This window comes from Pseudophryne corroboree, chromosome 1, assembly GCF_028390025.1.
Source record: "Pseudophryne corroboree isolate aPseCor3 chromosome 1, aPseCor3.hap2, whole genome shotgun sequence".
In the NCBI taxonomy this organism is placed as follows: domain Eukaryota; kingdom Metazoa; phylum Chordata; class Amphibia; order Anura; family Myobatrachidae; genus Pseudophryne; species Pseudophryne corroboree.
The window spans coordinates 260,012,379-260,040,281 of record NC_086444.1 but is presented as its reverse complement, the minus strand read 5'-3'; the positions used below and the strand labels follow the sequence as shown (position 1 = coordinate 260,040,281).

The window sequence follows — 27,903 nt, the reverse complement described above, 5'->3', positions numbered from 1 at the left end:
GTCTGTGTCCAGAATCATGCCCAAGAAGGACAGGCGAGTCGTAGGATCCATCTGCGACTTTGGAATATTGAGAATCCAGCCGTGTCGCTGTAACACCTTCAGTGAAAGGGATACGCTGTTCTGCAACTTCTCCCGTGATCTCGCTTTTATGAGGAGATCGTCCAAGTACGGGATAATTGTGACACCCTGCTTTCGCAGGAGCACCATCATTTCCGCCATTACCTTGGTGAAAATTCTCGGGGACGTGGAAAGCCCAAACGGCAACGTCTGAAACTGGTAATGACAAGACTGTATCGCAAATCTCAGGTACGCCTGATGAGGAGGATATATGGGAACATACAGGTATGCATCCTTTATGTCCAGCGATACCATAAAATCCCCCCCTTCCAGGCTGGCCATGACCGCTCTGAGCGATTCCATCTTCAACATGAACCATTTTAAGTAAAGGTTCAGGGATTTTAAATTCAAAATGGGTCTGACCGAACCGTCCGGTTTCGGGACCACAAACAGGGTTGAGTAGTACCCCTTCCCCCTCTGAAGCAGGGGAACCTCGGCCACCACTTGTTGAAGACACAATTTTTGAATCGCCTGTAACACTATCTCCCTTTCCAGGGGAGAAGTTGGTAGCGCCGATTTGAAAAACCGGCGAGGAGGCACCTCTTCGAATTCCAGCCTGTATCCCTGGGAAACAATTTCCATTGCCCAGGGATCTACCTGTGATTGAACCCAGATGTGGCTGAAAAGTCGAAGACGTGCTCCCACTGGAGCGGACTCCCTCAAGGGAGCCCCAGCGTCATGCGGTTGATTTTGCAGAGGCCGGGGAGGACTTCTGTTCCTGGGAACTAGCTGTGTTGTGCAGCTTTTTTCCTCTGCCCTTACCCCTGGCAAGAAAGGACGATCCACGTACTCTTTTGCTTTTATTTGAATGAAAGGACTGCATTTGATAATGAGGCACTTTCTTAGATTGTGAGGGAACATAAGGCAAAGAATTCGATTTACCTGCCGTAGCTGTGGAGACGAGGTCCGAGAGGCCCTCTCCAAACAATTCCTTACCCTTGTACGGCAAAAACTCCATATGCCTCTGAGTCGGCATCCCCCGTCCACTGTCGGGTCCATAAGACTTGCCTAGTAGAAATGGACATAGCGTTTATTCTGGTACCCAGTAAACTAATGTCTCTTTGAGCATCCCTCATATATAAGACAGCATCTTTTATATGCCCTAGGGTCATTAAAATGGTATCCTTATCAAGGGTCTCAATATCCGCTGATAAAGAATCTGTCCATGCTGCTACAGCACTACAAACCAAGGCCGACGCAATTGCCGGCCTGAGCAACGTACCAGAATGAGTGTAAATGTACTTCAAAGTAACCTCTGCTTGCGGTCAGCAGGATCCTTGAGGGTAGCCGTATCTTGGGACGGGAGCGCTATCTTTTTTGATAAGCGTGTCAAAGCTTTGTCTACCCTAGGGGAGGATTCCCACTGTATTCTGTCCTGTGACGGGAAAGGATACGCTGTTAGAATCCTTTTGGGAATCTGCAGTTTTTTGTCTGGAGTTTCCCATGCTTTTTCGCATAATTCGTTCAGCTCATGTGAGGAGGGAAATGTGACCTCAGGTTTCTTTCCCTTATACATGTGTACCCTCGTGTCAGGGACAGGGGGTTCCTCAGTAATATGCAAAACAGATTTAATTGCGATAATCATATATCGAATACATTTAGCCACCCTTGGCTGCAATTTTGCATCATTGTAGTCGACACTGGAGTCTGAATCCGTGTCGGTATCTGTGTCAACTATTTGGGATAGTGGACGCTTCTGAGACCCCAAAGGTCCCGGCGACATAGGGACAGACATGGGTTGACTCCCTGACTGTACCTTAGCTTCAGCTTTGTCTAATCTTTTGTGCAATAAATTAACATTAGCACTTTAAACATTCCACATATCCATCCAGTCAGGTGTCGGCGCTGCCGACGGAGACCTAATATTCATACACTCCCCCTCCTCCTTAGGTGAGCCTTCAACCTCAGACATGTCGACACACGCGTACCGACACACCACACACACACAGGGAAGCTCTTTTCTGAAGACAGGTTCCCCACCAGGCCCTTTGGAGAGACAGAGAGAGAGAGTATGCCAGCACACACCCCAGCGCTATATGACCCAGGAAAAAACACAGAATGTTTACCCAGTAGCGCTTATGTATAATGTATATGTGCCAATTATGTGCCCCCCTCTACTTTAAAACCCTCTTTCACCGTGTGTCAAGCAGGGGAGAGTCCGGGGAGCTTCCTCTCAGCGGTGCTGTGGAGAAAAAATGGCGCTGGTGAGTGCTGAGGGAGAAGCCCCGCCCCCTCGGCGGCGGGCTTCTGTCCCGCTCAAATTTACTAATAACATGGCGGGGGCTTTTTTTATACATGTACAGTGCCCAGCTGTACATGTATATATGTGTATTTGCCACCTGAGGTGTTTATTGCTGCCCAGGGCGCCCCCCCTGCGCCCTGCACCCTTACAGTGACCTGAGTGTGTGAGGTGAATGGGAGCAATGGCGCACCGCTTCACTGCTGTGCGTTACCTCTTATGAAGATCATGTCTTCTGCCGCCTCTGAAGTCTTTTCCTCACATACTCACCCGGCTTATTTCTTCCGGCTCTGCAAGGAGGACGGCGGCACGGCTCTGGGACGGACGGCGAGGGTGAGACCTGCGTACCGATCCCTCTGGAGCTAATGGTGTCCAGTAGCCTAAGAAACAGAGCCCTGAAATTCAGAGAAGTGGGTCTGTTTCTCTCTCCTCAGTCCCTCGATGCAGGAAGTCTGTTGCCAGCAGGCTCCCTGAAAATAAAAAACCTAACTAAAATACTTTATTTTTTACAGGAAACTCAGGAGAGCTCCCTGAAAGCACCCAGTCTCCACTGGGTACATTATCAAACTGGAGGAGGGGCATAGAGGGAGGAGCCAGTGCACACCCAGATCCAAAGTCTTTCTTCAAGTGCCCATGTCTCCTGCGGAGCCCGTCTATCCCCATGGTCCTTACGGAGTCCCAGCATCCTCTAGGACGTTAGAGGAAGAAAAAAAAACTACCTAGCTTCATCATTATTAAATATGCTGTTTCTAATTATACACTACAGTTTCCACATTACATAATTTTCAACTGCTTGAAGCAGTCCCTGAATCTGGCAAGTTTCCCAACTAATAGATAGAATATTACATTGTGGTGACATGTAGAATATAAACAAACCTTAAAGCAGAATCAAACACCTGAAAGCAGAATGGCTTCCTACAAACCGCAAACTCTGGCATCAACTGGAGTACACAAATGTATCTGCCTAAACTTCTATTGGTCTCTAGAATTTGTAATGGCATTTTGGTAATTGCATCTTCACGTATTTTTACTACACACCTAAAGAAAACTATTTACGAGCACTGGTGAACAAGTAAATCTTTCTTCCAAAATATATTTTAAAAAATTATTCTATCCGAAGATCATTTTTAATAATAATAATACCCCCATCAGGAGCTCTGCAGATCATAAACATAATACAGAGGTTTTATAGTTAAGGAAAATATTCTGAACAGCACCACGAGTGGCAAACTACTATTTAGAAAAAAATTTTACAAAATACATTTTCAAGAAATGCATCTATTACTTGAACAAAATGTACAACGGATAACAAATTTGTGTGATCTTACCTGTATGCAATTTCATCGGAAACTTTATCTTCAGAATCAGCCTCAGTTATTTCATATCGACCTTTGTAGTCCATAGCTAACCTTTCACCAAGCCTCTCTTTTATAGGTCTCTTCCTCTTCAAATGCCCATTCTCTTCTTTTGACACACGCTCTTTATCATTGTGCATATACTCATCCAATTCTTTGTCTAGTTTAGACTTCTCCTCATTATTTGCTTTCTTCATCATTTTTCTGGCCAGGATAAAGTTGTAAGTCTCTGACTGCCTGCTCATGTCTATCTGACCATCCATGTCCATGATCCCAAGCTCTGTTGCCACAGCTTCTTGGGTCTGCTCCTGAAGTATTGCCCCCCAGATGTTATTCTTTGCACCTCTTGTCTGGCCATTTTGGCTGGAAACGGAAGCCGGCATTGGCACTGCTATCTCACAAGGAGGGTGGGAAGCCTTCTGACGCTTATGTTTCCATGGAGTACCTTCATCCTCATCAGAATCAGTTAAGCTCTCTTCGCTGGAGTCCAAACCTTTGACATTGCGGTAGGGTACACTGGACGGATGCGCAGCGTTGCTCCTGTAGCTTCCATATACATTGGTTAAACCAGGTTTCTATAAATAATGAAAAATTATGTTACCCAATATGGATGTTAGCAGAATTAAGATATATGAGTGTGTTTTCTTTTTTGTTTGTTTTTTAAACAGGGCAAAAAAAATAAAAAATGGGTGTTCATAGAGCCAACTGTTTGTGATCTAAGCAAAAATAATCTAAGACACAACACTGAACACAGTATACTATGATAGATAAGCAGGTCTTATTTTTCTGCCCACTTCTATGGAAAATTTGCACTATTATTCTACTACTTATTCTACTTTGCACTATTATACTATGATACTCGTTAGCACTAGTTATGAAAGATAAATGGAATTCCAGGCAATTAGCTCCTAAGTCATGTTTATGAAAAAGGACAGGAGCAGATTGCCTGGAGCACCATTTATTATTCGTAACGAGTGATAACAAGAATATCACTCATTGTTAAATCTGCCCCGAGTACTTTCTGCCGACCGTTCCGGGAGGCACTCCGCAATCATCATGAATAACTCAATCTCTTCCTAAATGTCATGTTCAAGACTAGCCATTACTATTAGAAAGCATTAGAAATTGACAAAAATTTTATTAGGAAATGTACACAAAATATCCGACTGTAATACAGTTATAGGTCATTATATGAACACGTCTTTGGGTCTAAATACTATGGGCCTGATTCTGAATTGGGAGTAAAGAGGTTCACCCCCTTGAACATAGCTGGACCCAGTGAAAATTGCTCAGTGTGTATGCACTTATCCGCCCAGCAATGTTCACATTAACGCTCTGCATACACATTGGGCAAAAACGTTCAGTGTGTATGCACCTTTAGTTTGATAATGTCAGAAACTACCAGTACATTAAGCTGGGTACACACTAATAGATATATTGCACATTCCATTGACCAGGTAATACCTGTAGTGCACTGGCGGGCGTGTACTCCCAATATGTCTGAACGATGCTGTTCCAACATATCGGGTTGGCGCTACAACACAGCTAATTTATTTTGAAGATTTATTTGGCATCACTGGCTGTGTGTATGGGTGATCCATCAAAAGCCTGTATACTGGCTGCATGGAAAATATCACAGCTGGGCAGGGAAATTCAGTTGTAATGACACACAGGGGTCAATTCTATTCAGCGACAGTTGAATAGCACCGGGAATTAGCTCCCGTTGCTATTCAATTCAGCTCATGTTAAGTCGGCGAAGGCTTATTCTCGCCGACTTAACAGGTTGAATTGTCGGGAGAACGGGCATTCTCCGAGCTAACTCCCGGCGCTATTCAACAGTCGCTGAATAGAATTGACCCCACAGACTGGAACAAATTAAGTGTGCATGCTTACCAACTCGGCTACTATGTTGGCAGATCTATAGGCATAGTGTGTACCCAGCTTTAGAGGTTCACACATTAATCAGAAGAGTGACAACTTTAAGTAAACATATAAAAACTACAGATTTAAAAACAATGTGGCAGTGGTGGGAAACATGCAGACCTCCAAATCAAACTCACTGTGCCGTCCCTTCCTGCTTTGTAATTATTTACGTTTTTTACAGATTGTAGTACATTACAGAACAGTGCCTCCTTCATTAATTAAATGTAACATAGTAATATAGTAACATAGTATCTGAGGTTGAAAACAGACAACTGTCCATCGAGTTCAACCTATTTGTGGTCTCCTATGCATGATGATTTGACTAAAATTTCTGACTGATGCTGCTGTCAGCCGTTGCATTTTATCCCTATTTATAGTAACTATAATGCATGACTATGTACCATACCCCTGGATATCCTTATCCATTAGGAATTTATCTAACCCATTCTTAAAGGTGTTGACAGATTCCGCCATTACAACTCCCTCAGGCAGGGAATTCCAAACACGTATTGTCCTTACCGTGAAAAAGCCTTTACGCCGTATTGTGCGGAATCTCCTCTCCTCTAACCTGAGCGAGTGTCCACGAGTCCTCTGTGTAGATCTAAAATGAAAAAAATCTAGAAAACATCGCGCTATAAAGTAAATAAGAATATATGTAAAGATAAATTTTATCAATACAACAATACAAATTAGGTTTAAAAATATGGCTGTGAAGTTGTCAGAAATGAGGTCGGGAGACTGTTTATAAACAATAAAATACCTTTTATTTTATACCAAATAATCCACCATGTGGAATGTAAGAATAAAACATATATAAAATTTTTATGAAAGCATCAGATGGTTAATATATGTAAAGCATTCCAAAGTGTATAGATGACTGTTATAACAACTCTAATGAATATGCTATATTGTAGTTAAATAGATACTAGAGTGTCCTTTTTAGAGACAATGTGTATCAATAGTTGCAATCCTTTGCACGATCCACACAGGTATAGCTATTGGCTTTGAATGCCGGCGTCCCGGCCACAATAATTAGTTCAAAGTGAACTGGAGGTTTTATAATTACCGCCTGTAACTTTCACAATTGTGAATTAAGTCGTCCCTCCTTTCCCAGTGGTGAGGCTATCACTGCCCCGGGCGTGATGTGCAGTGTGTCCGTAAATGGATAGGAGTCGAGGGACTCACCGATTGCTCCCGCTGAGGTGATAGAGCCGTCTTCCCTCTCCCGGTGGTGAGGCCGTCACCGCCCCGGGTGATGTACTTCGAGGGTTCGTGAGTGCAGCCCGCAAGAATCCTGCTGTCAATAAACTGTGGCGTGATGGTATTCAGCAGACAGGCTGACGAGCGGGTAAATGGCCAGCGGCAATACAGGAAGGTGCTTACTGATGGTAATACGGCAGCGGGATCCCTGTAAATGATTCAAAAGCCAAGTCGGTCTTATCCCGGTGGACCAGTGCACTACTAGATGTCCAGTGTAGCCTCAACGCGTTTCGTCCCACAATGCCTTGGGACTTCCTCGAGTCCGACTTGGCTTTTGAAATCATTTACAGAGATCCCGCTGCCGTATTATCATCAGTAAGCACCTTCCTGTATTGCCGCTGGCCATTTACCCGCTCGTCAGCCTGTCTGCTGAATACCATCACGCCACAGTTTACTGACAGCAGGATTCTTGCGGGCTGCACTCACGAACCCTCGAAGTACATCACCCGGGGAGGTGACGGCCTCACCACCGGGAGAGGGAAGACGGCTCTATCACCTCAGCGGGAGCGATCAGTGAGTCCCTCAACTCCTATCCATTTACGGACACACGGCACATCACGCCCGGGGCGGTGATAGCCTCACCACTGGGAAAGGAGGGACGACTTAATTCACAATTGTGAAAGTTACAGGCGGTAATTATAAAACCTCCAGTTCACTTTGAACTAATTATTGTGGCCGGGACGCCGGCATTCAAAGCCAATAGCTATACCTGTGTGGATCGTGCAAAGGATTGCAACTATTGATACACATTGTCTCTAAAAAGGACACTCTAGTATCTATTTAACTACAATATAGCATATTCATTAGAGTTGTTATAACAGTCATCTATACACTTTGGAATGCTTTACATATATTAACCATCTGATGCTTTCATAGAAATTGTATATATGTTTTATTCTTACATTCCACATGGTGGATTATTTGGTATAAAATAAAATGTATTTTATTGTTTATAAACAGTCTCCCGACCTCATTTCTGACAACTTCACAGCCATATTTTTAAACCTAATTTGTATTGTTGTATTGATAAAATTTATCTTTACATATATTCTTATTTACTTTATAGCGCAATGTTTTCTAGATTTTTTTCATTTTGTTTATGCTAGAGACCCTAACCAAGTCTCAAAACATACGCTGCTGTTTACCTATATTAGTTGCATTTATACAACAAAATCTTCTTATATAAAAGGTTTATTAACAGCGCCAGGAGAGTGGGATTGGCATACCACTGGGGATTTTTTTTCTCCTCTCTATATCCTCTGTGTAGATCTAACCAAAAACAGGTCCCGCGCAAGCTCTGTGTATTGTCCCCTTATATATTTGTAGATGTTGATCATATCCACTCTTAGTCTCCGCTTTTCCAATGTAAACATGCCTAGTCTTTTAAGCCTTTCCTTGTATTCCATCGTCTCCATGCCCTTAATTAGATTGGTCACCCTCCTCTGTACCTTTTCTAGCTCCAGGATATCCTTTTTGTAGTACGGTGCCCAGAATTGTACACAGTATTCAAGGTGTGGCCTCACTAGTGATTTATATAACGGGAGTATAATACTCTCGTCCCTAGCATCAATACCCCGTTTTATGCATGCTAATATCTTATTAGCCTTCTTTGCTGCAGTCCTACTTTGGGTACTACTGCTTAGCGTGCTATCTATGAGGACACCTAAGTCCTTTTCCAGTACAGAATCCCCTAATTTTACCCCATTTAGTAGGTAGGTGTAATTTTTGTTCTTGTTACCACAGTGCATTACCTTACACTTATCTGTGTTGAAGCGCATTCTCCATTTGGCTGCCCATGCTTCTAATTTAACTAAGTCGTTCTGAAGAGACTCGGCATCCTCCTCTGTATTTATAGCCTTACACAATTTGGTATCATCTGCAAAAATTGACACCATGATCTCTAGACCTTCTGTTAGGTCGTTAATGAAAATATTGAACAATAGCGGTCCTAATACTGAGCCTTGCGGCACACCACTTAGCACTTCAGTCCAAGTTGAAAAAGATCCATTAACCACAACGTGCTGCTCCCTATTATCTAACCAATTTTTGACCCAAGTGTATATTGTGCTTCCTAGCCCTGATTCTTGTAGCTTGTAGATAAGTCTCATGTGTGGTACAGTATCGAACGCTTTGGCAAAGTCTAAAAAGATTACATCCACGTCTTTACCCTGATCTAGGTTTGCGCTTACTGTTTCATAAAAGCCAAGTAAGTTGGTTTGACAGGATCTGTCCTTCATAAACCCATGTTGATTCCTTTTAATGACCTTATTGACTTCAAGGAACTTCTGAATACTATCTCTTAGAATACCTTCCAATACTTTCCCCACTATAGATAACTGGTCTATAATTACCTGGTTCAGCTTTACATCCCTTTTTGAATATAGGCACTACTTCCGCTATACGCCAGTCTTTGGGAACCATACCTGATATAACTGAATCCTTAAAGATCAAAGATAGCGGTTTTGCCAGTTCAGAGTGAAGCTCCATTAGAACCCTTGGGTGAATACCATCGGGCCCTGGTGATTTATTAATCTTTAAATGTTTTAATCGGTCACAGACTACTTCCTCGCTTAAATAAGTACCTATCAGTGGGATATTCTCATTATTGAGATTGTGTGTCAGTCCCTGAATTGGATCCTCTCTAGTGAATACTGTTGAAAAAAAACTCATCTAGTGTGTCCGCTATGTCATTATAATTTTTGCTTAAGACTCCCAACTTGTCTTTTAAAGGGCCTATACTCTCCTTCTTTAATCTCTTGCTATTAATGTATTTAAAGAATTTTTTGGGATTCGCTTTGCTTTCCTTTGCTACTAGTTTTTCAGTTTCTACTTTAGCCGCTCTTATTTCCTTTTTGAAAATTTTGTTACATTCCTTATAGTGCTGAAATGACTCTGCTTCCCCGTCAGATTTGTATTTTTTAAATGCTCGCCTTTTCTTGCCCATAAAATTCCTTAATCTTTTTGTTAAGCCACATCGGTTTATGATTTTTATTCCTTTTTTTGCTGCTCATAGGAATAAATTTGAGTGTATTTTTAGCTAGCAGGAATTTTAGTACCTCCCATTTCTCCGTAGTATTTTTTCCTAAAAACAAACCTTCCCATTCAATATCCCTGAAAAATGCCATCATCTTTTCAAAATTCGCTTTGCTAAAGTTTAGAGTCCTAGTTGAGCCAGTATAGGGCTGTTTATGGAAACTGATATTGAATGTGACCATATTGTGGTCGCTGTTTCCTATGGGTTCCCCTACTATAATACCTGATACCAAATCCCCATTGTTTGTTAATACCAGGTCTAAGATTGCATTGTACATAGTTGGTTCCTCAATTAGTTGGATTAAGTAGTTATCATTAAGTGTGTTTAAAAACATATTGCCCCTAGCAGTATCACATGAATCGTTTTACCAGTTTATCTCTGGATAGTTAAAATCTCCCATCACTACTATGTCTCCTACTCCTGCTGCTCTTTCAATTTGCTTTAGTAACAATTCTTCATCAGATGCGTTGATACCAGGCGGCCTATAGCATACACCCAATACTAACTTTTTTATTCCTTTTTCCCCGAATGCAATTTCTACCCATAATGTCTCGACAGTGTCTACAGTCCCCTCCTGAATATCTTCCCGTATATCAGGTTTTAAAAACGGCTTTACGTAAAGACACACCCCTCCACCCTTTTTATTTAGTCTCTCTCTCCTAAACAGTGTATAGCCCTCTAGATTGACTGTCCAATCATGAGATTCATCCCACCAAGTTTCAGTAATGCCTATAATATCATACTGTTTGCTTGCTGCAAGTATTTCTAGTTCACCCTTTTTACCAGTAATGCTTCTGGCGTTTACATACATACAAGATAAGTATTTTCCCTTGTGTTAGGGACATCTTTCACCTTATGTAGCAATGATGACCTGTAATAGTCATTGGTTAGTGCTTTGGTAAAATCTCTTTTAGTACCCATGTTAGTAACCTTACCGCCTGCTCTTACCCTCCCCCCAACTTCTCCCCCATTTCGTTTACTACCGCCATCCCCACTATTCTCACTGCATGTATTAATTAAACTTCTCATTAGACTGAAATCAACTGGTTTAAATTAGAGATGAGCGGGTTCGGTTTTACTCGGATTTACCCGAATCTCATTATTGGCTATCGGGCGTCACGTGTTTTGGCTAACCAATAAGAAAAATCCAGAAAATTAGAAATGGCGATAATTCTGGCATAAAGAACAGAGTAAATCCGAACCAGCTAATCTCTAGTTTAAATTATATAGCTCTTTAACCTGTATAATTCAAATCTGCTGACACTGAGCCACTGATGCTGTGATGGGGGTGGTTATGTCAGCAGTTAATGCCTCTCATAAGCAGAGGACTCAAAAGATATTAACATACATGTTAAATACACATTCAGGTAGACGTACAACTAAGTTACAGTTTCAGCCACTGCTCTAATACATTTAACATCTATAGAAATGCACGCATAAAGAAAGGTCACTGCTTTAAAGCTTTTCCTTAAAACTTACACTAGTAGTAAAGTCAAAGAAACATGGCTTGTAACTTTAACATATGAGACTAAGGGGTACAGTTACTATGCAGTGATAAAGAGCGGAGAAGTGAGACAGTGGAGAAGTGCCCATGGCAACCAATCAGCACTGAAGTAACATCTATAATTTGCATACTATAAAATGATACAGAGCTGCTGATTGGTTGATGGGGAAATTTCTCCACTGGCTCACTTCTCCGTTCTTATCACTGCTTAGTAAATGTACCCCTAAAAGACCAAATATCAGGACAGCTGAAAAAGATCCCTGGATATTGCCTGTCACGGTCGGTATCCTGACCGCCGGGATCCCAAACGCCGGTCAACTGACTGCCTCCCGTCTGCAACATAGATGACAAATAATTCTGCCTGTAGTCAGCAGGTGCTGTCAAACTGAAAATATTAAGTTTATTACACATAAAAAATGTCTAGAACGCACTTACAGATTAAGACACTTCAAGAACGAAATATGGGAAATCTGCCCTGTTGCTATTATTCCTAAGGAACAGTTATACAGGTTGAGTATCCCTTATACAAAATGATTGGGACCAGAAGTATTTTGGATATCGGATGTTTCTGTATTTTGGAATAATTGCATACCATAATGAGATATCATGGTGATGGGACCCAAGTCTAAGCGCAGAATGCATTTATGTTTCATATACACCTTATACACACAGCCTGAAGGTAATTTTAGCCCATATTTTTAATATCTTTGTGCATTAAACAAAGTGTGTGTACATACACACAATTCATTTATGTTTCATATACACCTTATACACACAGCCTGAAGGTCATTCAATACAATATTTTTAATAACTTTGTGTATTAAACAAAGTTTGTGTACATTGAGCCATCAGAAAACAAAGGTTTCACTATTTCACTGTCACTCAAAAAAATCCGTATTTCGGAATATTTGGACATGGGATACTCAACCTGTACTATTGAAAAACCATTGCTAGGAATACTACATTTCCTATGCATGACATACCTGAGTACTTGTAACAGGTGTTGAATCCTTATTTTTATTTCTAAAAGTGAGGTCACTTAGGCTGGATTCATTACATGAGGAAATTTACAGCGCTGGGAAAAGGGTGGCAGCCACGGACTTTAACACTCAAGGCTATTCAATTACAGGCCATTTTCATTGTGTGGTAAATTACCCACTAACGCGCATTAACCCATAGAATCCAAGATAAGTTCCTGGATTCTATGGGCTAACTGCTTCACAGCACCCGCGATCAGGGAAGTTTGAGGATTTCTGTTTGAGCCTCCTCAGGCTCAAACAGAAATCTGTGTTAACTGCAGCTTTCAGGCTATAATTAAATAGCCCCGGCAGATCAAGTAGACCTCAGTTATTGAATTTAGCCCTTAATCTGTAAGAGCCTTTTTTTTAAATGTTATACTTTGTAATGACCTTGCTTCACAATTGTAGCAGTAGTAGTATTTTCTGTTTGACAGTGCGTACTTACTACATGCGAGAGTAGTAGACACATAGGACCTAATTGAGAGGTGCAAGTAGTGGTGATGGAACATACAAGTTGCCAGTGGTTTTAAGTCTGCTCATGAGTCTGAGTTGCACTGTGCATGCGTTCCGATGGTTACAGCTCTGAGAAACAGTTTGTAAGTGCATGCAGAGAGTTTCAAAGTCAGTAGGTGTTCCTGGGAGGTGTGGGGTGGCTAGTCAGATGCGCACATGCCATGGTCAGCGACTACATTTAAAGACACAGTTGCACTGATATGAGGCAGCGAAATTGCACTTGCCATAGTGTAGGTGCAATCTTCAATATTATGTCTTAGTACATGCAGCGACAGAATACCAGCGCTGCCAATAGGCATCTTGGTAGGCTGAGAATCGTTTGCAGCATTTGCTTAAAGATGCAGATGCTATTCTGTAAAGAGAAAGTCTTGAATGCAACTGCACCCTCCTCTGAATCAGGCCCATAGTCACAAGCATTGCTGGAATTTACAAATTATAGCATGGGGGAGGCTGGCAGAATGCCACTGGCAGTATATTGACAACCAGAAACCTGTTTCCCGGGATCACGTATGTATTCCCATACAAAGAATTTTCACTTTTCCCATTACTGTATATGCTGTGGGATTTAGAACCTTTTGGATGAAGCTACATGAGAGAATGCCTCTTTTACAATTGAAGAGACAAGTGGATGAAGGTGTTATGTTACGTTTAGAAGAAAAGATATTTAGTTATATTAGAACTTAAGAAATAGACAAAGTAGTCTCATTCACAAAATATATCATACATCCTAGAGGATGCTGGGGATACCATAAGAACCATGGGGTATAGACGGGATCCGCAGGAGACATGGACACTTTAAGACTTTGAATGGGTGTGAACTGGCTCCTCCCTCTATGCCCCTCCTCCAGACTCCAGTTTAGAATCTGTGCCCAGGCAGACTGGATGCACACTGAGGAGCTCTACTGAGTTTCTCGGAAAAGACTTTGTTAGGTTTTTTTATGTTCAGGGAGCACTGCTGGCAACAGTCTCCCTGCATTGTGGGACTTAGGGGAGAGAAGTCAGACCTACGTCTAGTGAGAGTTTAAAAGGCTCTGCTTCTTGGCTACAGGACACCAATAGCACCTGAGGGTTTGGAACACTAGGTACGCCTAGGGGTTCACTCCCAGAGCCCGCCGTCACCCCCCTTGCAGAGCCAGAAGTCAGAAGACAGGTGAGTAGAAGAAGATAGATGACTTCAGTGACGGCTACTGAGGTACCGCACAGCGATCGCGATGCCCGCCATGCTCCCACACACAGCGGCTCTACAGGGTGCAGGGCGTGTGGGGGGGGGGGGGGGGGGGGGTGATAAGGGGCACCATAAAAATCCTCTTTTAAGGCTGGCAAAGTGAAATTGGAGTGCCTTGGCACTAAATTCTTACCCCCGCCAGCAATATAAGTTTTAATAAATAGCGGGCTGAAGCACGCCATTAAGGGGGGCGGAGCTTAGCCCTCACAGCTCTCATCGGCGCCATTTTCTCTCCACAGCTGCAGAAACGCTGGTCCTTCCTCACCACTGCTATAACAAGTAACAGGGTGCAAATTTGGTGCCTTAATAAGTTATTAAAAAGCGCTGCAGGGTCTGAGGCATTATATATATTAAAGTTTCAGAATCGGGACAGGCGCTGGGTTGTGAGCTGGCAAACTCCCTCTGTGTTTCTCTGACAGGCTTTACTGTGGGTCTGTCCCCCTTTTGGCCCAGTGTGTCTGTGGGTGTCAGTACAGGTGTGTCGGCATGTCTGAGGCGGAGTGCTCTTCCTAGGAGGAGACTGTGTTAGGGGCAGAAACGGCTGTGGGAGTGACCCTGTCGGCACCGTCGACTCCTGACTGGGTAAATGTGTTGAATGCTAATGTGGCTCTTATTAATAAGAGATTAGATAAATCTGAGTCTTAGAACCAGGTATGGAAAAAATCTGTGGAGGATGTGTTATCACAGGTCACAAACGTTTGTTTGCTCAGTTAGCAGACACAGATACCGACACGGACACTGACTCCAGTGTAGACTATAGTGATTCCAGGTTAGACCCAAAATTGGCAAAGAGCATTCAGTACATGATTGTGGCAATAAAGAACGTGTTGCATATCTCCGAGGACCCTGCTGTTCCTGATACTAGGGTCTGTATGTTTAAGGGAAATAAACCTGAGGTAACGTTTCCTCCCTCTCATGAACTGAATGCCCTTTTTGAAAAAAATGTGGGAAAATCCTGACAAAAAGTTTGATTCCCAAAAGGATTCAAATGGCGTATCCGTTCCCCTCTGGGGATAGAGAAAAGTGGGAGTCATCTCCCATTGTGGACAAGGTTCTATCACGGTTGTCTAAAAAGGTGGCTTTACTGTCTCCTGACATGGCAGCCCTTACGGATCCTGCGGATCGTAGACAGGAAAATACGCTAATATCCATTTACGTCACCACAGGTACACTACTCAGACCAGCTATTGCATCTGCGTGGGTGAGTAGTGCTATCGAAAAGTGGGCAGATAACTTGTCATCCGATATACCGTATTTGCCGGCGTATAAGACGACTGGGCGTATAAGACGACCCCCAACATTTCCACTCAAAATATAGAGTTTGTTATATACTCGCCGTATAAGACTACCCCCTTCCACACACCAAATAAAACGTAAAAGAACATCAGATTTGTGACATACTGTATATTATGACCTGATAAGAGATTTGGATAGGGAGTATTTATCAAGGTATGCATAAGAAGGGGGGAGGGGGCGAGGAGAAAGTTGTAAAATGTATAAAAGTATACCCCTGTGTGCATTTAGTGTTACCGGTTTCACATGAGTGCCATTAGTATTAGTGCCATTACAGTACCTGTCATTGTCACCATTGTACGGCCACAACGCGACTGCAGCGCCTCCGGCCAGTCCCTGCATCTCCCTGTAATTGGCACTAGTGACCCGCCGCGGCCGCACTGGATATCGCGCGATACTGGATGGTGAGTAGAATGAGGTGGGCGGGCATCAGGAGGCCACTATGGGCACCGGGCGAGTATCGGAAGGCCACTATGGCAGCTATGTCTATCCCAACTGAAGTGCATCCGGCGTATAAGACGACCCCCCACTTGGAGGCATGTTTTTCAGGGCAATAAAGTAGTGTTATACGCCAGCAAATACTGTAGATACCCTGGATAGGGATACCATTCTTTTAACACTGGGTTATATCAGGGACGCTGCAGCCTACCTAAAGGAGGCGGTGAGAGATACTGGCCTCTTGGGATCAAGGGCCAATGCCATAGCAGTCTTAGCTAGGAGAGCATTGTGGATTCATCAATGGAATGCTGATGCTGACTAAGGAGTCACTACCGTTTAAAGGTGGTGTATTGTTTGGTGAAGGTCTCGCTGAGTTGGTATCTACGGCTACCGCGGGTAAGTCGTCTTTTTTGCCTTGTGTTCCTCCACAACAAAAGAAAGCTCACCACTTGCAGATGCAGTCCTTTCGGCCAAATAAATACAAAAAAGGCCGAGGTTATTCCTTCCTTCCTAATAGAGGAAGAGGAAAAGGTAAAAGATCTCCGGCCGTGGCAGGTTGTCAGGAGCAGAAGTCCTCCCCGGCTTCTGCCAAATCCATCGCATGACGCTGGGGCTCCTCTGCGGGAGTCCGCACTAGTGGGGGCTCGTCTCAAGCTCTTCAGTCAATTTTGGGCTCGTTCGGCCCTAGCCCCGTGGATTTTAGAAATAGTGTCCCAGGGGTACAAACTGGAGTTTCAAGACATCCCCCCTCAACGTTATTTCAAATCAGCCTTACCAGCTTCTCTTCCGAACAGGGAGGTAGTATGCGATGCAATACAAAAGTTGTGTCTGAATCAAGTCATTGTTGTCAGGGTTCCCCCGGCACAACAGGGAGAAGGCTTTTATATAAGCCTGTTTGTGGTTCCGAAGCCGGACGGCTCGGTCAGACCAATTCTGAACCTAAAGTCCCTCAATCTTTACCTAAGAAAATTCAAATTAAAGATGGAATCTCTCCGAGCAGTGATCTCTAGTCTCGAGGAAGGGGATTTCATGGTGTCGGTCGACATAAAGGATGCCTACTTACACATCCCCATATATCCTCTGCATCAGGCTAACCTGAGGTTTGCTACTCAGGATTGTCATTACCAATTTCAGACGTTGCCGTTTGGTCTGTCCACGGCTCCGAGGATTTTCACCAAGGTAAAGGCGGAAATAATGGTTCTCCTTCGCAAGCAAGGAGTCACAATTATCCCTTACCTGGACGATCTCCTGATAAAGGCGAGATCCAAAGACAAGCTGGAGCAGGACATTGCGCTCTCCCTGACATTTCTGCAACAGCATGGTTGGCTCCTAAACCTGCCGAAGTCACAGTTGAATCAGACGTAGCGGCTGTCGTTTTTGGGAATGATTCTGGACACGGAATTAGAGAGTTTTTCTTCCAGAAGAGAAGGCTCTGGAAATTCAGAGTTTGGTCAAACAAATTCTGAAACCAGCGAGAGTATCAATTCATCAATGCACTCAGTTGCTGGGGAAGATGGTGGCGGCATACGAGGCCATTCAGTTTGGCAGATTCCATGCCAGAGTGTTTCAGTGGGACGTGTTGGACAAGTGGTCCGGATCCCATTTGCACATACACCGGAAAATGATTCTATCCTCCAAGACCAGAATCTCACTCATGTGGTGGCTGCACAGCTGTCACCTCCTAGAGGGACGCAGGTTCGGGATCCAGGACTGGATCCTAGTAACCACAGATGCGAGTCTCCGAGGCTGGGCAGCAGTCACACAGGGGGAAACCTTCCAGGGAAAATGGTCAAGCCAGGAAGTTTGTCTACACATAAACGTTCTGGAGTTAAGGGTCATTTACAATGGCCTTCTTCAAGCGGAACGTCTTCTTCGCAACTGGCCCATCCTAATACAATCGGACAATATAACAGCAGTAGCGCACATAAACCGCCAGGGCGGAACACAGAGCAGGGCGGCAGAGGCCACAAAAGTTCTCCGCTGGGCGGAAAGACATACAAGCGCTCTGTCAGCAATATTCATTCCAGGAGTGGACAACTGGGAAGCAGACTTCCTCAGCAGACACGATCTCCATCCAGGAGAGTGGGGTCTTCATCAAGAGGTCTTCACAGAAGTGACAAGTCTTTGGGAAATTCCTCAAATAGACATAATGGCGTCTCGCCTAAACAAGAAACTTCAGAGATATTGTTCCAGGTCGAGGGACCCTCAAGCAATAGCGGTGGACGCGATGGTAACACCATGGGTGTTTCAGTCGGTGTACATGTTTCCTCCGCTTCCACTCATTCCAAAGGTGCTAAAGATCATAAGAAGAACAAAGGTTCAGGTGATCCTCATTGCTCCGGACTGGCCAAGGAGGGCTTGGTATCCAGATCTTCAGGAATTACTCATAAGAGATCCCTGGCCTCTTTCTTTACGAGAGGATCTGTTACAGCAGGGGCCATGCGTGTACCACGACTTACCGCGGCTACGTTTGACGGCTTGGCGGTCGAACACCGGATCCTAGCCCGAAAGGGTATTCCCAGTGAAGTTATTCCCACACTTCTTCAGGCTAGAAAAGGAGTAACGTCTAAACATTATCACTGTATTTGGAGAAAATATGTGTCTTGGTGTGAATCCAAGAAGGCTCCTACGGAATAATTTCAACTATGGCGTTTTCTCTATTTCCTGCAAGCAGGTGTGGATGCAGGCCTAAAGTTAGGCTCGATAAAAGTACAAATTTCGGCCTGATCAGTTTTCTTTCAAAACAACTGGCCTCCTTTCCAGTTTCGTGAAAGGAGTTTTGCACATCCAACCTCCATTTGTGCCCCCAGTGGCACCATGGGATCTTAACGTGGTGTTGCATTTTCTTCAATCACATTGGTTTGAACCTTTACAGAAGGTTGAGTTGAAATTTCTCACTTGGAAAGTGGTCATGCTATTGGTCATGCAAGGCGGGTGTCTGAGTTAGCGGCTTTGTCTCACAAGAGTCCTTATTTAATCTTCCATGAAGATAGAGCGGAGTTGAGGACTCGTCAACAATTTCTGCCGAAGGTGGTTTCATCGTTCCACATGAACCAGCCTATTGTGGTACCAGTGGCTACTGACGTCTTCGCGGAGTCAAAATCTCTCGATGTTGTCAGGGCCTTGAAAATTTATGTCGCCAGAACGGCTCAACTTCAGAAAACAGAAAATCTGTTTATCCTGTATGCTGCCAAGATTGGAATGCCTGCTTCCAAGCAGACTATTGCGCGCTGGATCTGTAATACGATTCAGCATGCTCATTCTACGGCTGGATTGCAGTTACCGAAATCAGTGAAGGCCCACTCTACCAGAAAAGTGGGCTCATCCTGGGCGGCTGCCCGCGGAGTCTCGGCATTACAACTCTGCCGAGCAGCTACTTGGTCGGGTTCAAACACTTTTGCGAAAGGACCTCATATTTGGTCAATCGGTGCTGCAGAGTCATCTGCACTCTCCCGCCCGTTCTAGAGCTTTGGTATAAACCCCATGGTTCTTATGGTGTCCCCAGCATCCTCTAGGTCGTATGAGAAAATAGGATTTTAATACCTACCGGTAAATCCTTTTCTCTTAGTCCGTAGAGGATGCTGGGCGCCCGTCCCAGTGCGGACTCTATCTGCAGTTATTAGTTATGTTTACACACGGGTTGTGTTACGTTATGGTCAGCCTGTTGCTGACGTTGTTCATGCCGTTGACTGGAGTTTCTGTTAAATGCCATGTTGTACTGCGTATTTGAGGTGTGAGCTGGTATGTGTCCCACCTTAGTTAACAATAAATCCTTTCCTTGAAATGTCCGTCTCCCTGGGCACAGTTCCTATAACTGGAGTATGGAGGAGGGGCATAGAGGGAGGAGCCAGTTCACACCCATTCAAAGTCTTAAAGTGCCCATGTCTCCTGCGTATCCCGTCTATACCCTATGGTTCTTATGGTGTCCCCAGCATCCTCTACGGACTAAGAGAAAAGGATTTACCAGTAGGTATTAAAATCCTATTATCGACTATAAACATTTACTATGTTACTATGATTCCTAGGTGATAACACCTTCATCCATTAAGACAAACTAAAATTGTTACATAGCAGCTTCATCCACTCACTTCTCCAATTGTTTCTTTTGACACCAGCAAAAGAAAAATAAGAATTTACTTACCGATAATTCTATTTCTCGGAGTCCGTAGTGGATGCTGGGGTTCCTGAAAGGACCATGGGGAATAGCGGCTCCGCAGGAGACAGGGCACAAAAGTAAAGCTTTTACAGGTCAGGTGGTGTGTACTGGCTCCTCCCCCCATGACCCTCCTCCAGACTCCAGTTAGGTACTGTGCCCGGACGAGCGTACACAATAAGGGAGGATTTTGAATCCCGGGTAAGACTCATACCAGCCACACCAATCACACCGTACAACTTGTGATCTAAACCCAGTTAACAGTATGATAACAGAGGAGCCTCTGAAAGATGGCTTCCTAAACAATAACCCGAATTAGTTAACAATAACTATGTACAAGTATTGCAGATAATCCGCACTTGGGATGGGCGCCCAGCATCCACTACGGACTCCGAGAAATAGAATTATCGGTAAGTAAATTCTTATTTTCTCTATCGTCCTAAGTGGATGCTGGGGTTCCTGAAAGGACCATGGGGATTATACCAAAGCTCCCAAACGGGCGGGAGAGTGCGGATGACTCTGCAGCACCGAATGAGAGAACTCCAGGTCCTCCTTTGCCAGGGTATCAAATTTGTAAAAATTTACAAACGTGTTCTCCCCTGACCACGTAGCTGCTCGGCAGAGTTGTAATGCCGAGACCCCTCGGGCAGCCGCCCAAGATGAGCCCACCTTCCTTGCGGAATGGGCCTTAACAGATTTAGGCTGTGGCAGGCCTGCCACAGAATGTACAAGTTGAATTTTGTTACAAATCCAACGAGCAATCGACTGCTTAGAAGCAGGTGCACCCAACTTGTTGGGTGCATACAGTATAAACAGCGAGCCAGATTTTCTGACTCCAGCCGTCCTTTAAATGTATATTTTTAAGGCTCTGACAACGTCCAACAACTTGGATTCCTTCAAGTCGTCTGTAGCCGCAGGCACTACAATAGGCTGGTTCAGGTGAAACGCTGATACCACCTTAGGGAGAAAATGCGGACGCGTCCGCAGCTCTGCCCTATGTCGAATGGAAAATTAAATAAGGGCTTTTATAAAACAAAGCCGCCAGTTCAGATACTCTCCCGGCCGAAGCCAGGGCCAGTAACATAGTCACTTTCCATGTGAGATATTTCAAATCCACATTCTTTAGTGGTTCAAACCAATTGGATTTGAGGAAATCTAAAACTACATTTAGATCCCACGGTGCCACCTTAGGCACCACAGGAGGCTGTATATGCAGTACTCCTTTGATAAAAATCTGGACCTCAGGGACTGAGGCCAATTCTTTTTGGAAGAATATTGATAGGGCCGAAATTTGAACCTTAATAGATCCCAATTTGAGACCCATAGACAATCCTGATTGCAGGAAATGTAGGAAAACGACCCAGTTGAAATTCCTCCATCGGAGCACTCCACTGCTCGCACCACGCAACATATTTTCGCCAAATACTGCGATAATGCTTCGCGGTGACTTCCTTCCTTGCCTTTATCAAGGTAGGAATGACTTCTTCTGGAATGCCTTTTCCTTTTAGGATCTGGCATTCAAACGCCATGCCGTCAAACGCAGCCGCGGTAAGTCTTGAAAAAGACAAGTACCCTGCTGAAGCAGGTCCCTTCTCAGAAGTAGAGGCCACGGATCGTCCGTGACCATCTCTTGAAGTTCCGGGTACCAAGTCCTTCTTGGCCAATCCGGAGCCACTAGTCTTACTCCTCTTTGCCGTATAATCCTCAATACCTTTGGTATGAGAGGCAGAGGAGGAAACACATATACCGACTGGTACACCCAAGGTGTTACCAGCGCGTCCACAGCTATTGCCTGCGGATCTCTTGACCTGGCGCAATACCTGTCCAGTGTTTTGTTGAGGCGAGACGCCATCATGTCCACCATTGGTTTTACCCAACGGTTTAATAGCATGTGGAAAACTTCTGGATGAAGTCCCCACTCTCCCGGGTGAAGGTCGTGTCTGCTGAGGAAGTCTGCTTCCCAGTTGTCCACGCCCGGGATGAATACTGCTGACAGTGCTATCACGTGATTCTCCGCCCAGCGAAGGATCCTGGCAGCTTCTGCCATTGCCCTCCTGCTTCTTGTGCCGCCCTGTCTGTTTACATGGGCGACTGCCGTGATGTTGTCCGACTGGATCAACACCGGTCTTCCTTGAAGCAGAGGTTCCGCCTGGCTTAGAGCATTGTAGATTGCTCTTAGTTCCAGAATGCTTATGTGAAGAGACTTTTTCAGGCTCGACCACACTCCCTGGAAATTTCTTCCCTGTGTGACTGCTCCCCAGCCTCTCAGGCTGGCATCCGTGGTCACCAGGATCCAATCCTGCATGCCGAATCTGCGGCCCTCCAATAGATGAGCCTCCTGTAACCACCACAGAAGGGATACCCTTGTCCTCGGCGACAGGGTTATCCGCAGGTGCATCTGAAGATGCGACCCTGACCATTTGTCCAACAGATCCCTTTGCATGGAATCTGCCGAAAGGGATTGCTTCGTAAGAAGCTACCATTTTTTCCCAGGACTCTTGTGCATTGATGTACAGACACCTTTCCTGGTTTTAGGAGGTTCCTGACCAGGTCAGATAACTCCTTGGCTTTTTCTTCGGGAAGAAAAACCTTTTTCTGAACTGTGTCCAGAATCATCCCCAGGAACAGCAGACGAGTTGTCGGCATTAATTGGGATTTTGGAATATTCAGAATCCATCCGTGCTGCTTTAGCACCTCTTGAGATAGTGCTAAACCCATCTCTAGCTGTTCTCTGGACCTTGCCCTTATTAGGAGATCGTCCAAGTATGGGATAATTAATACGCCTTTTCTTCGAAGAAGAAATATTATCTCGGCCATTACCTTTGTAAAGACCCGAGGTGCCGTGGACAAACCAAACGGCAGCGTCTGAAACTGATAGTGACAGTTTTGTACAACGAACCTGAGGTACCCCTGGTGTGAGGGGTAATTGGAACGTGGAGATACGCATCCTTGATGTCCAAGGATACCATAAAGTCCCCTTCTTCCAGGTTCGCTATCACTGCTCTGAGTGACTCCATCTTGAACTTGAACTTCTTTATGTACAGGTTCAAGGACTTCAGATTTAGAATAGACCTTACCGAGCCATCCGGCTTCGGTACCACAAAAAGAGTGGAATAATACCCCTTCCCTTGTTGTAGAAGAGGTACCTTGACTATCACCTGCTGAGAATACAGCTTGTGAATGGCTTCCAAAACCGTCTCCCTTTCTGAGGGGGACGTTGGTAAAACAGACTTCAGGAAACGGCGAGGTGGCTCGGTCTCTAATTTCAACCTGTACCCCTGAGATATTATCTGCAGGATCCAGGGATTTACCTGCGAGTGAGCCCACTGCGCGCTGTAATTCTTGAGACGACCGCCTACCGCCCCCGAGTCCGCTTGCGAAGCCCCAGCGTCATGCTGAGGCTTTTGTAGAAGCCGGGGAGGGCTTCTGTTCCTGGGAAGGAGCTGCCTGTTGCTGTCTCTTCCCTCGTCCTCTGCCTCGTGGCAGATATGAATAGCCCTTTGCTCTCTTATTTTTAAAGGAACGAAAGGGCTGCGGTTGAAAGGTCGGTGCCTTTTTCTGTTGGGGAGTGACTTGAGGTAGAAAGGTGGATTTCCCGGCCGTAGCCGTGGCCACCAAATCCGATAGACCGACCCCAAATAACTCCTCTACGCATCGCCTGTCCACTGTCGTGTCCATAAAGCTCTTCTGGCCGAAATGGACATAGCACTTACCCGTGATGCCAGTGTGCAGATATCTCTCTGTGCATCACGCATATAAAGAAATGCATCCTTTATTTGTTCTAACGACAGTAAAATATTGTCCCTGTCCAGGGTATCAATATTTTCGATCAGGGACTCTGACCAAACTACCCCAGCACTGCACATCCAGGCAGTCGCAATAGCTGGTCGTAGTATAACACCTGCATGTGTGTATATACCTTTTTGGATATTTTCCATCCTCCTATCTGATGGATCTTTAAGTGCGGCCGTCTCAGGAGAGGGTAACGCCACTTGTTTTGATAAGCGTGTTAGCGCTTTGTCCACCCTAGGAGGTGTTTCCCAGCGCTCCCTAACCTCTGGCGGGAAAGGGTATAAAGCCAATAACTTCTTTGAAATTAGCAGTTTTTTATCGGGGCACCCCACGCTTCATCACACACGTCATTTAATTCTTCTGATTCGGTAAAAACTACTGGTAGTTTTTTCACACCCCACATAATACCCTGTTTAGTGGTACCTGTAGTATCAGCTAAATGTAACATCTCCTTTATTGCCAAAATCATATAACGTGTGGCCCTACTGGAAAATACGGTTGATTCGTCACCTTCACCACCGGAATCAGTGCCTGTGTCTGGGTCTGTGTCGACCGACTGAGGCAAGGGGCGTTTTACAGCCCCTGACGGTGTTTGAGGCGCCTGGACAGGCACTAATTGAGTGTCCGGCCGCCTCATGTCGGCAAACGACTGCTTAAGCGAGTTGACGCTATCCCGTAATTCCACAAATAAAGGCATCCATTCTGGTGTCGACCCCCTAGAAGGTGACATCCTCATATTTGGCAATTGCTCCGCCTCCACACCAATAACGTCCTCATACATGTCGACACACACGTACCGACACACAGCAGACACACAGGGAATGCTCTATACGAAGACAGGACCCACTAGCCCTTTGGGGAGACAGAGGGAGAGTCTGCCAGCACACACCAAAAAGCGCTATATATGACAGGGATAGCCTTATGATTAAGTGCTCCCTTATAGCTGCTTTTATATTAATATATTGCCATTTATTTTGCCCCCCCTCTCTGTTATACCCTGTTTCTGTAGTGCAGTGCAGGGGAGAGACCTGGGAGCCTTCCTGACCAGCGGAGCTGTGACAGAAAATGGCGCCGTGTGCTGAGGAGATAGGCCCCGCCCCTTTTCCGGCGGGCTCGTCTCCCGCTATTTAGTACATTTAGGCAGGGGTAAATATCTCCATATAGCCTCTGGGGCTATATGTGAGGTATTTTTAGCCTTTTTAAAGGTTTTCATTTGCCTCCCAGGGCGCCCCCCCCCCCAGCGCCCTGCACCCTCAGTGACTGCCGTGTGAAGTGTGCTGAGAGGAAAATGGCGCACAGCTGCAGTGCTGTGCGCTACCTTAAGAAGACTGCAGGAGTCTTCAGCCGCCGATTCTGGACCTCTTCTTGCTTCAGCATCTGTGAGGGGGCCGGCGGCGTGGCTCCGGTGACCATCCAGGCTGTACCTGTGATCGTCCCTCTGGAGCTTCATGTCCAGTAGCCAAGAAGCCAATCCATCCTGCACGCAGGTGAGTTCACTTCTTCTCCCCTCTGTCCCTCGTTGCAGTGATCCTGTTGCCAGCAGGAATCACTGTAAAATAAAAAAACCTAAGCTAAACTCTCTAAGCAGCTCTTTATGAGAGCCACCTAGAATTGCACCCTTCTCGGCCGGGCACAAAAATCTAACTGGAGTCTGGAGGAGGGTCATGGGGGGAGGAGCCAGTACACACCACCTGACCTGTAAAAGCTTTACTTTTGTGCCCTGTCTCCTGCGGAGCCGCTATTCCCCATGGTCCTTTCAGGAACCCCAGCATCCACTTAGGACGATAGAGAAACTTGCATTATTTGCCGAGGAGTTTTACATTTTTTTCGCACAAGCGCAGTAGCAAATAATCACTATGTATACAAAAGTGACTGGACACCACCGTGTAAGCCAAATGGTGTGCTCGTATAGCAGACGTGTTTGTGAAGGTATGAAACCGGTAGTGGGGCACTAATTAGATTTGCTAACGAAATAATTTGCAGGAAGGTACAGAGTTTGAAAAGGCTCGATCGGAGGTATGAGTGCAAGAAGCATTGCGGCTGTTAGGAAGGTTCCTAAATCTGTGTCTTTTGTCATTAATGTCTGGATGAAGAACAGACATTGAAGGAATGCACTCACCATGGAAGTACCCTGTAACTGCAACCCAAGAACCGGAAAGTGCTAACCAGGGAGATGCGAAAGAATAGGTCTCGGTCCCATGCATACCACTGCACAAGAGTTCCAAATGGCCACTAATGTTCCGGTTTCAACAAGAACAGTTTGCAGGGAGGCCCATGCACTTGGATATTATGGCCGAGCAGCTTCTCGCAAACCTCTTATCAAACAGAAGAATGCAGCCCAGAGCTTACAATAGTGTAAAGAGCGCAAAAACTGAACAGTGGAACAATAGCAAGCTGAGCCACAGAAAGACACATTTCAGATCGCAGTCCCCTGTGCTGGCGAGCTGAAATGTGCGAAAAGTAACACGTTTGGGTGCCCAAACAGCACTTTTTGCTATCGTGCCCATTAGTTTAGTTGGGTTTAGCGGCTTTACGCTGCTAAACCCAACACTAATGGGTGTGATTGGTGCAATTGAATATCGCCCCTGCAATCTACCATAACTTTAGATGGGAGATCAGGGGGCAGTTATCAATGTATTTCCTCCCATGAGTGCTTTACTAACATTCTCGCACGGTTCGAAGTAGGATTTATTAACATTATTTGGTTTTGACAGAGTCAGGTAACACTTTTCGATAGGCTAATACTTAAAAGGCATGGTAGCAATATTTCCTACTGATTCTTGTTATAGCTAGTGTTCACGCTACGATGTATTAGCTGGGCGCTGCGCCCTGCCCGATTTTTTAAGGGCAAAATCTGCCCTGCCCTTTCTGCGGCACCCTGCTAAAACAGCCGCCCGCTTCCTACCCTCCCAGTGTGTAAAGATTAAGTGAGCTCCATTCACGCTGTGGGAGATAGCTTGGGGGAAGCCCAGCACTTCCATAGGTTCTGGGAACTCCCCCGAAAACAGTGACGCCGCCGGCAGCCCACTGTAATAACGTCTGCGGGATGCACCGCCCACTTAAATGACGTTTCATGACCACTCCCCTTGATTTGTATGACCACGCATAACATATTTAACATATTGCGTTCTGATAAGTAAGGATGGTGTAATGGTTAGCATTACTGCCTCACAGCAACGAGGTCATGGGTTCGATTCCCACCATGACCTTAACTGTGTGGAGTTTGTATATTCTCTCTGTATTTGCATGGGTTTCCTCCAGGTACTCCGGTTTCCTCCCACAATCCAAAAATATATTGGTAGGTTAATTGGCTTCTGACAAAATTAACCTTAGTATGAATGTGTGTGCGTGTACATGTGCTAGGGAATATAGATTGTAAGCTCCACTGGGGCAGGGACTGATGTGAATGTCCAAATATTCTCTGTGAAGCGCTGCGGAATGCGTGTGCACTATATAAATAACTGGTAATAAATAATAAAATAAATAAGACCATTGTGCTCTTTTGAAGTGCTTTTATTTCCCTTTGTGTTCGTTCTCCCCTCCTTTTTTCCTATCCGTCTACCACTTTGCCCCTTTCCTTATCCAGCTTGTATATTGAAGAAAAAAAAAAAAGAAAAAAAAAAACTGTACAACCACATGTTCATTATTTAAAAGTTTATTAAAGTTTAAATAGTATATGTACAATAAAAAAAAATATTGAAGGACCTTCTTGAGCCACCACCCGCTTCACACACTCGCATCCGCCGCGAGCAGCATCATGCACAGACTCAGGAGAGGCCACACAGAGGAGGGGAAAGGGTCCACCTCCTCAGTTTATATCATGCAGCCATTAATCAATCAACGCATTTTTGCGATCACTGAATAACATTTTTATACTTTAAAATCTATGGGGTCAATTCAATTCAGAGCGAAATGAACAGCAGGAGGAGTCAATTTAACGTGATGATAAGCCGAAGAATATCGCACTCGCGAGGGGGGATGGAGGGGTGGGGCTTTGAGGGGTTGACGAAACACATTGAAAAGTAACCAATGCTGGAA

The 27,903-nt window shown here is 44.9% G+C and overlaps 1 protein-coding gene across 1 annotated transcript in view; it reads right to left on the bottom strand.

Annotated features, from left to right (window-relative positions):
- Positions 1 to 27,903, bottom strand: part of PHAX (phosphorylated adaptor for RNA export) — a 169,338-nt gene that overhangs the window by 118,739 nt on the left and 22,696 nt on the right. The window contains exon 2 of the mRNA XM_063964236.1: positions 3,685 to 4,286. Within this exon, the coding sequence (XP_063820306.1) occupies positions 3,685 to 4,286 (602 nt within the window). The remainder of the gene's footprint in view (positions 1 to 3,684; positions 4,287 to 27,903) is intronic.